The sequence below is a fragment of the Dendrobates tinctorius genome, unplaced genomic scaffold, assembly GCF_039654945.1.
Source record: "Dendrobates tinctorius isolate UK_male_01 unplaced genomic scaffold, ASM3965494v1 ptg000139l, whole genome shotgun sequence".
NCBI classification, from domain to species: Eukaryota; Metazoa; Chordata; class Amphibia; order Anura; family Dendrobatidae; genus Dendrobates; species Dendrobates tinctorius.
Window position 1 is genome coordinate 11,459,026 of NW_027361807.1, and position 11,064 is coordinate 11,470,089.

The window sequence follows — 11,064 nt, forward strand, 5'->3', positions numbered from 1 at the left end:
GGGCCAGGACGACTGATCCGGGTACATGAAAGAATGAATGGGGCCATGTATCGTGAGATTTTGAGTGAAAACCTCCTTCCATCAGCAAGGGCATTGAAGATGAAACGTGGCTGGGTCTTTCAACATGACAATGATCCAAAGCACACCGCCAGGGCGATGAAGGAGTGGCTTCGTAAGAAGCATTTCAAGGTCCTGGAGTGGCCTAGCCAGTCTCCAGATCTCAACCCTATAGAAAACCTTTGGAGGGAGTTGAAAGTCCGTGTTGCCAAGCGAAAAGCCAAAAACATCACTGCTCTAGAGGAGATCTGCATGGAGGAATGGGCCAACATACCAACAACAGTGTGTGGCAACCTTGTGAAGACTTACAGAAAACGTTTGACCTCTGTCATTGCCAACAAAGGATATATCACAAAGTATTGAGATGAAATTTTGTTTCTGACCAAATACTTATTTTCCACCATAATATGCAAATAAAATGAAAAAAAAGCAGACAATGTGATTTTCTGGATTTTTTTTTCTCAGTTTGTCTCCCATAGTTGAGGTCTACCTATGATGTAAATTACAGACGCCTCTCATCTTTTTAAGTGGTGGAACTTGCACTATTGCTGACTGACTAAATACTTTTTTGCCCCACTGTATGTAGTATGTATGTATGCTGTATGAATGTAGTATGTATGTATGCTGTATGAATGTAGTATATATGAAGTATGTATGTAGTATGTATGTTTGCTGTATGAATGTAGTATGTATATGTATGTACTATGTATGTAGTATGTATGTAGTATGTTTTTTTTTTTTTTTTTTTACATTCAACACATTAGTCGGATGATGGGACTACTACTGTCCCATCATTGGCTAATGTGTCAATCACTGTCATTGTAGCAGGCATCGCCCGATGGGACTTGTAGTCCCATCGGACGATGCCTGCACACACACACAAGACCCCCGGCAGGCCGGCACAGACCACCGGCAGCCGGCACAGGCCCCCGAGAGGCCCGCACAGACCCCCGGCAGCCGGCACAGACCACTGACAGCCGGCACAGGCCCCCGAGAGGCCCGTACAGACCACCGGCAGCCGGCACAGACCCCCGACAGGCCTGTACAGACCCCCGAGAGGCTCGTACAGGCCACCGGCAGCCGGCACAGGCCCCCGACAGTCGGCACAGACCTCCGAGAGGTCCGCACAGACCACCAGCAGCCGGCACAGGCCCCCTACAGTCGGTACAGACCCCGCCCGCACACACAGACACGCACAGTGTCCGCCCAAGCACCGCCCACACTCTTCCCCCCTCCCGAACAGGATGTACAAGGCAAGAAAGGGTTTTTTTTAATTCCGATATTTCTGTCCCATTGACTTGAATTGGACTTCCGGGATCGGAATCGGCGATACCCGATACTTTTTTCATATCGGCCGATCCAATCCGATCCGATTTTTTTTCAATATCGGGTGGTATCGCTCAACACTAGCGCTCGCTCTACCGCTGCTACACATCAAACCTATTTCGACATTTGAAAAAAGTTGCATTTTGTAAATCTATCTAAAACATCTGGATAAGAAAAGACTAAAAAAAGAAAGATAACACTGCGCATCAAATTTCATGGAAATTCTTGTCCCCTGAGAAAATTTTATTTTATCTTATAGATTTTGATATGGTGAACATGAATATGTGATCTAAAAGTCTCTACCATGTATGGTTTTTAACCCCTTCATGGCCGGAGCTTTTTTCAATTTTTTGTTTTCATTTTTCGCTCCCCTTCTTTCCAGAGTCATAACTTTTTTATTTTTCCCGTCAATATGGCCATATGAGGGCTTATTTTATTGTGGGACGAGTTGTACTTTTGAACGACACTATTGGTTTTACCATGTCGGGTACTCGAAAATGGGGAAAAAAATTCCAAGTGCAGTGAAATTGCAAAAAAGTGCAATCCCACACTTGTTCTTTGTTTGGCTTTTTTGCTATGTTCGCTAAATGCTCAAACTGACCTGCCAATATGATTCTCCAGGTCATTGCGAGTTCATAGACACCAAGCATGTCTAGGTTCTCATTTATCTAAGTGGTGAAAAAAAAATTCCAAAGTTTGCTAAAAAAACAAACAAAATTGCTCAATTTTCCTAGACCCGTAGCGTCTCCATTTTTCGTGATCTAGGGTTGGTGCGGGCTTATTTTTTGCGTGCCGAGCTGACGTTTTTAATGATACCACTTTTGTGCAGATGCGTTGTTTTGATTGCCCGTTATTGAATTTTAATGCAATGTCGTGGTGACCAAAAAAAGTAATTCTGGTGTTTTGATTTTTTTTTTATTGCTACATCGTTTAGCGATCAGGTTGTTTTTTTTCATTGATAGATCAGGCAATTCTGAACGCGGTGATACCAAATATATGTAGGTTTAATTTTTTTTTGATTAGGGAGAAAGGGGGGTGATTTGAACTTTTATGTTTTATTTATTTTATTAATATTTTTAAACACTTTTTTTTTTTACTTTTGGCATGCTTCAATAGCCTCCATAGAAGGCTAGAAGCTGCCATAGCGCGATCGCCTCTGCTACATAGAGGTGATGCTCAGATCACCTCTTTGCAGCAGAATTACAGGCTTGCTATGAGCTCCGACCACAGGGTGGCGCTCATAGCAATCTGCCATCAACAGCCATAGAGGTCTCTAGGAGACCTCTGGTTGTGATGGCAATGCAGCGATGACCCCCGATCACGTGACAGGGGTTGTCGCTGCACGTATTTCCAGACCGGCGTCCAAAGTGCATTTAAATGCCCGCTGTCAGAGTTTGACACCAGCATTTAACTACTTAATAGGCACGGGTGGATCGTGATTCCACTTGCGCCTAATGCGGGCACATATCAGCTGTTAAAAACAGCAGACATGTTGCGGCTTTGAGATGGGATCACCGCCGGAGCACACCTCAAAGCGAGGGATTCTGCCAGCTGACGTACTATTCCGTAAGGGGTTAAGAAACAACAGTTTATAGTCTACATTATGACGTCTGAGACACTACATACATGTGCATCGATGTCATTAGCAAAATCAATTGTTCAAAGTGTTTTGCAGACGACTTTCATTTATAATCAGAGTCAGATGCTTCTCGAATAACATTACAGCAATAGGCAGCCAGCATTAACGTACTCCACTTTCCCTGGTACCTTTTCTCCATCAGCGCAATGTCTTGGTGAAGTCTTTCACTGTGTTCATCGCTGATGGCACCAAGATTGGCTGGAAAAAAATCCAAGTGAGAATGTAGAAAATGTATTTTTAGTGACATATTGCATTTCATCAAATTATATGCTGTGAGCATGTTGTCCACGAGTTGTTCAAAGTTCGGTGCCCTGCTGTTGCCAAGGAAATTGAAGGTCACATCTTTAAATGCTCTCCATGCCACTTGTTCAGCACCTTGCAAAAGACCATCAAAGCTACTGTCATTCATTATATCTCTGATCTGTGGGCCAATAAAAATACCTTCTTTAATCTTTGCATCACATATTCTTGAAAATGTCTGTCGCAAGTAAGAAAAGGCTTCCGATTCTTTGTTTATTGCTTTGACAAAATTCTTCATAAGCCCAAGTTTAATATGCAAAGGAGGGAGAAGTATCTTAGCTGGATCAACGAGAGGATTATGTTTAACATTCTTCTGTCCAGCAACCAGGTTTTCGTGGAGTGGCCAGTCCTTTCTGAAATAGTGCATTTTTCGTGCACGACTGTCCCACTCACAAATAAAACAACAATACTTGGTATATCCAAGCTGCAGTCCAAGAAGAAGTGCAACAACTTTTAGATCATTACATATGTTCCAGTTATAATTTCTATAATTAATGTGGGTCAACAGTAACTCCATATTCTCATACATTTCTTTCATGTGTATGGCATGTCCAATAGGTATAGAAGGATAGATATTTCCGTTGTGTAGTAAAACAGCCTTCAGACTTAAAACTGACGAGTCAATGAACAATCGCCATTCCTTCGGGTCATGTTTGCATCCAAGAGCACCAAACAACCCCAAGATGTCGATGCAAAACGTTAAACTGTCAACATTTTTGAAAAATTGATTAAGTTCTTCTTGACCACTGCGAAAAACAGAAACTCTTGTTCCTGGTAATAAGCAATTCCGTTCTTGTAGCCTTGATCCCAATAATTCTGCCTGCCTCTTTGACAATTTCAGTCTCTGACCAAGTCACTCAGATCAGCTTGACTGAACAGATGTGGATTAGATGTAGAAGGCTCAAAGTCTGGGTCTGCAGTAGTTTAATTTTCCACTGACATTGTTAGTTTGGGTGGCTTTGGAACACGAAGACTTTCCTCGTGTGACACTGGTCTTATGGCTGAAGGAAGATTAGAATATTCTGTTGATTTCTTGTTCTTTTCTGAATATCCTGTTACATTTGTAAGGCAGAAGTAGCAATCTGTTACATGATCTCTCTGCGCTCTCCATATTATTGGGACAGCGAACGGCATTGAAGGTCGTGATCCATTCAGCCATGCTCTAAGGGTCCTGTTTCACTTAGCAATACACCAGCGATCCCGACAATACGACCAAACAGCACATCTCTTCAGCAACGCAGAAACACAGCAATTCGCGCTGGCCAGCGGGACGCCGACGGCGAAAAAATGGCCCAGGACATTCCTGCACGATCAGCGATATCCAGCAGGGGGGACGGTTGCTGCTGCATGTAACATGTAGCGAGATCGCAGGCGAAATTGGTGATGCATTAGTGATCTCGCTAGCAAACTCGCTAAGTGAGATGGGGCCGTCAGTATTGTCTTTTGATTCCTCCCCTGCCCAGGAGATGTGGTATGCTCCGTACAGAGTCAGCCGAATGATTCACTGCGCCTGCGCGAAATTCGCATAAAAAGTGCTTGCATATGTGTAGATCAGTGATTTATGTTATTTCAGTGGAAAATTCAGAATATACTGTTCCAGGAAAAGTTCATATATGAGTTTTTAGAATTATAACAGAATATTATAGTCTTTTGTATCATTTCTCAAAAACCTTACGTGATAGGAAAAATCTGAAGTCGTTTCTGAAATCAGCATGAAAAAATCTATCTGGAACACTCAAAATTGTCCGAGGGACAAAACCTTGGTAACAGTGTAACAAAAAAAAAATTATAGAGAATAATCCCCTAAAAAAGGGCAAATTACTATAGAAAACTGTAGAAAGAATAATGATATATTGGGGCGATAGTGTAGTACTTTGAATATTTTGGAAATCTTGAGTCATTCCTTTTCATAATGTGATAGTATCTGCGTTTTAGTCTTCATGTAATTAAAATAATCTAGTTTGTAAGGCAATGATGACCCTACTCTGAGGCAATATTCAATCATATTGATTCTTAAGTTATTTGTTTCCACAATGTGCCATCTTCTGCACTTGAAATAATAAATGCAAGTTAGATATAACATTATATTGGAAATATAATGTGTCATATAATCTATTTTTCATCTGCAAGGAAATGTATCACCAGATAAGGTCCTTTAACATGTTAAATCAAAGTGTATATACCACCCAGCCATTAGAGCAGGGTTGTCAAACTCATTTTCACTAAGGCCCACATCCCCATTATGGTTGCCTTAAAGGGCTGCTTGTAATTGCAAGGGCTCATGCAGACATCCGTACCACATGGTACAATCATGGACTGCAATGCACGGACTGGACCTGGGGCTATAAGAGAGCTGTTCCTGTGTAATGCAGGTCACCAGATGCAAAGCACAGATAGACACGAGGCAGGAACAGCCAGTTAACTATTTATTTCCCTCGCTTTGGCAGGGACTTGCAGTAGTTGGAAAACAATTAAACAGTTTGAACAGGGTAATCACAAGTGTATTATACAGTACAGAACATATAATGAGTATTAAAGGACAATTAGAACGGCAGTAAAGTCTCTCTGAAATTATACTAATGTTCATCTGACTGGGGTGATACACCTGTCCCTGTGGGAGCTACCACTTTGACTACTCTTTAAAGTTAACCTGTCAGCAGGATTGTGCTCAGTAACTTACAGACAGTGTCAGATTGATGCTGTTATACTGATTAAAATGATACCTGGGATGATGAAATCTGTCTTGTGGTTGTTTAATCTTTATTTTCAGTTAATGAGATTCTCGTGCTCTTCTGGGGGGTGGCTTTATGTGGTTTTCTTCTTAGATATTCATTTGTATGGCTTAAGACTAGAGATGGGCGAACCCGAACAGTAAAATTTGGCATCCATACCGAACACCTACTGTTTGGGGAGAGAGAGAGAGATCCCACTAGGCCATAAGTCCTCCTCACAAAGTCTACTAATGAATGTTGAGCCTCCTTCACTCCAACTGACCTTCACCCTGTCTGCTGTCCTAGCCCAGGCTGACCCCTGTTCCATACGTTAGTGCTGGAAGCGATGGCTCGATTCATTCTTGCCTTCTTTATACCACCTCAGGGGTCTTTGGTGCTTCAGCGATGATCATTGTCTCCCAGATATGGGGAGAAGAGGGCTGGGCTCTGAATCTTGATTGGTGTAATCACGATTCAGAATCTTGACTGCCACATATCAGCATAGCTCGTGTCTTTGGGTCTTGACCAGCGAAATCTGGGGCCTGGATCTGATTTAGTGTCATCTGGATCTCATCTGCAAGCTGGCAGCAACCTGCTGGCACACGCTTCCTGCTGCAGCCTGTCATGCTGGCTTCAGCATCTTCTCCTGTGCACCTCTCTTGGTGTTAAAACAAGCTCCGGTTTGGTGTGCAGACCCTTTATGTCCAGGAACTGTGTCATAAGTGGAAAAAGACTGGGTGTTGTATCTGAATTCATCCCACTCTGGAATTCTTCCTGTTTCAGTTAGTTCCACATGTTCCCTTCTGAACAGAAGGTGGCAGCCTTTTCCCACCTATAATGCACATTGTTGGGATTTCTCAGGAGCATTGTCACCTCCTCTTACACCTGTGTAGTAGGGCTAAGAGCACTGTCCATGGGTAGAAGGGCTAAGAGAACTATCACTGGGTAATAGGGCTAAGAGAACTTTTCCTGGGTAGTAGGGCTAAGAAATCTATCCCTGGGTAGTAGGGCTAAGAGGGCTGTTTCTGGGCAGTAGGGCTAAGAGAGTTGTCCCTGGTAAGTCGGCCTAAAAGAGCTGTGCCAAACCCGGTTGCATTTGCTATGATTAAAAAGTGGAACCACACAAAAGTGCCAGCTGACTGCGTTCACTTTTTGTTCCAGCTGACTTCATTCACTGCATTCACTTTTTCTGCTGGCTATGTTCACTGTTTATGCTGGCTGATTGCATTCAAACTTTGTGGAGACTGACTGCATTCATTGTGTTCACTTTTTGCGCTGACTGACTGCATTTGCATTTTGTGCTGGCTGACTGTGTTCACCTTTTTTGCTGTCTAATTGTGTTCTTAGTTTGTGCTGGCTGACAGCATTAACTGTGTTCACATTATGTGCTGGCTGACTGCATTCACTGCATTCACTTTTTCTGCGGATTATGTTCATCTTTTGTGCTGCTGACTGTGTTCAACATTTATGCTGGCTTACTGCATTCACTGTGTTTACTGTTTGTGCTGACTGATTATGTTCATTTTTTGTGCTGGCTGACTGCATTCGCTGCATTCACTTTTTGTGCTGGCTGAATGCGTCCTCTTTTTGTGCTGGTTGAATGCATTCTTTTTTTGTGCTGGCTGATAGCATTCACTTTTTATGCTGTCTGCATTCACTTGGTTTCAAAGATGGCACCTGCTTCTTGTCCTGGTGCCACCCCATCTTTTAACCACTGCTGTGTCCGCTCAGATTCCAAGATGGCACCAACTCCCTGTGCTGGCTCCTCTCTCTCTGCTAAACACTGGCTGTGTCGACATAGAACACAGCCAGTAATGGTAGAGGTGGTGGTGCTAGCACGAGAGTGGGTACCATCTTTGATTTTGATCTCAGGCACACACTTCTACATTACTTCAACCAGGTTTCCTTACAAGGAAAGTGGAGAGCCAGTTCATCTGTACCCTGACCTCACGTGCCACATAAAATGACATGGCGGGCCGGATTTGGCCTTGAGTTTAACACCTCTGCAGAGAGGTTTTTAGGCTGTGTTCAAATCTGCATCCCTGACCTGACATGAAAGGGTATTTATGCGTTAAATAATTAAGGCACATTCACTGGGTATGCTACGTATTTCTATAAAAGACTAGTCCTCATCTATGGTATACCTACCCATGTCAAGATTGTGGGTCCTGCAACCTTGTCTCCTATTTACTGAGTACATGATGATCGGGGAGGTGTCTGTGCATGTCTGTGCATGAGTGACTCTCTCAGTTCAAGTCAATGGGAAGCATGTTGGCTTGTGGTTAGCACTTTTGCTTTGCAGTCCTGGGTTCAAATCCCACCAAGGATAACATCCAAAATGAGTTTGTATGTTCTCCCTTTGCTTGCAAAAGATACCTCCAGGTACTCTGGTTTCCTCCCACACTCCAAAGACATACTGATAGAGAATGTAGATGGTGAGCCCCAATGAGGACAGTGATGCTGATGTCTGTAAAGCATTGCGGATTATGATGATGCTATTTAAGCGAAGCATAGGTCTATGGGAGAAATAGTAAACAGCAGAGAGACACATTCACAAGATAGGCGGAGGTCCAAGATATTCTGTAGTTATGACAATTGTCTGCAGTGGGAATAACCCTCCAATGCCTTTGGTAATAAAGTCGGATAATCAAAATAAACAATCCTAAACGGTTTCTTCCCTACATTTATATTTATTAGAACATATCTTTATTAGAAGTGTCACATTGGATGGAACTTACTATAGCGCAGTGAAGTCTTTTTGATATCCTATAAAATATACAGTGAGAGCTGTTAGAAAAAAATATGAAGACCTGCATTAATCCATGTGATTAATATCCAATCCGCTGGTAAATGCTTCTTAACTTATGATACTATATGGTTTACAGGAGGCTTAAAACAAAATGTAAATCGGGATTATCTATTAACATCTCAAGACTTTGAATACCTTCAAGTATTGCTTCCTTCTCGTTGGGGCAAAGAAGTAAGTAAATGAAAGACTTTTTCTGGTGGGGGTGTGTGGTAACATTTATTGTAATAAGGGTAGAATGCCAATTTAGTCATATACATGGTATAATAATCCTGAAAAATGGAGAAAAATACAGTATTGTAGGAAAAAGGTTTTTTTAAAATTCATTTTGGAAATCACTTTGTATGGGCACCATAAGCTGTAGCAGCAAATCAGGCCTATGTTAGTCTATTTATTTCGCACAGCATATTGCAGTATTATTTATGAGCTACACGCGGCTTAGCTGATTATACTAGTGTGTAATGCATGTTACCTACATTACTATTTTTAGAGTAAACAATTTATATTCTTTTGGCTGATTTTCATTTCTTTCTGCAGAGTGAGAAAGTTGAAGTGCTGAACTGGAAGATCCGGGACAGTGATCCATATCCCGATAAAGGGACGGACAATCCTGCTTTCAGTCACATGGAAATGTATAACACGGAGAAAAACGAGAAAGTTAACGGTGTTAACCCATGAGATTTTACTGAGGTTTTTATATAATATTGTTGTATGAACAAAAGACAACAAAAACTATTCCATACTGTCTATATGGTTCTGTAGAAGTCACGTAAAACACACCAGCCAACCTTTTCTTGTTGAAATGATATGTATATAAAAATTAATACATGGAATACTCAGAGGTGCTGCTGTGATTGCATAAAAGTTCACTCAGGGAATTCACTCCGTTGGGGTACAATATATTTTATAAATTAAAGGTATTTGCATTCTTTTGTATATAGTTAACCCATCACGTTATTTTATAAATAAAAATGAGTTATTCTACATCTAGTATTGCAGAAGACACTTTTGTACAATGCACACTTTTCTGTTAGACCATTAACTGAAATGAACTATTGTTAAACCTCTTGTTTTTTTGTTTTAAATGAAAAAAATATTTACAATTTTCACACTGACCATTAGGGCTTTTATAAACTCTAATTTTCTGTTGTCTCAAGAAACAACACATGTACATAGTCACAGATTTTTTTTTTATTGAAGTGACTAATGAGACTGCAAAGGGCATTGAAAAGGGTGATCTGTGATGTCAACTATTGTGATTTGTGGATCCAGTGGAGCCTGTTGTAAACTCTTCCCGAAAGAACAGGAAATATGATTTAAACACAATCCCCAGCATTTAGGCGGAAAATTGCAAGATTACAACATTTTTTTAAAATAAAGATTGTGATATAAAAATGAAAACAGTGATTTATATATTTTTTTTCAAATACATGTAGCACACAACCCTGATTAAAACAAAAGGACATTTTCTGATGATAGCTTCCCTTTAAATGGATGACAGTATAGGGAAGCTATAATTAGAAAATGACCTCTTGTTTAACCCCTTTATGACAGCCGATACGCATTAAAACGGTGGCCGAAAAGGTTACTTATTTCCACATTGCCGTTTTAAAACAGTGATTAGGAAAAAGGCTGTAGCACCCCCAGAGTCAGAAAATCTCCGGGGTCTTGGCTATCTGGGTGTAGCCCAGAGAACAAATTCAGGGCCGGATTTTCCGGTGAATAAAAAGTGCCTGCTGTTTCAATGATTTCTCTGTCTTCTGACATTATATACATGTCAGAGGAGAGAAAATTATGCCCCCCGAGTCCCACCGGTACCTCCACAATCCACGGGCCCTACTGATCCATCCCCCAACCTGTTGTCATCTTCAAAAAAAAATGGCGGGTGCATGCGCAGTGCGTGCAATGAGTTTTGCAAGCCGGTACCTGGCAACTATTGGACATTCTTCCTATTGGTTCCTTTTAATCACTGTGATATGGCCTAATAAAAAAATAGTAAATCAAATCTCCTTTGTCACCCCCTTAGTTAGATGAAAATTGAAATATAAATGTTTTATTATTTTTTCCATTCTTTGCAGTTGGGGTTGGGGTTAGGATTGGAGTTAGGGTCGGCGATACAGTTGGGGTTGGAGTTGGGGTTAGGGTTGTGGTTAGGGCTGTGGTTAAGTTTGGTGTTAGAATTTTTTTTTTCAAAAGTAAAAAAACAATATAATGGATAGTGTCAA

At 41.3% G+C, this 11,064-nt stretch overlaps 1 protein-coding gene across 2 annotated transcripts in view; it reads left to right on the top strand.

Annotated features, from left to right (window-relative positions):
- SLC5A8 (solute carrier family 5 member 8) overlaps positions 1-10,240 on the top strand; it is a 128,647-nt gene extending 118,407 nt beyond the window's left edge. For both annotated transcript variants that reach the window (XM_073545023.1, XM_073545022.1), the window contains exons 14-15: positions 8,919-9,013; positions 9,377-10,240. In XM_073545023.1, coding sequence (XP_073401124.1) covers positions 8,919-9,013; positions 9,377-9,517 — 236 coding nt within the window. In that variant the 3' untranslated portion in view covers positions 9,518-10,240. The remainder of the gene's footprint in view (positions 1-8,918; positions 9,014-9,376) is intronic.
- Positions 10,241-11,064: the final 824 nt, after the last annotated feature.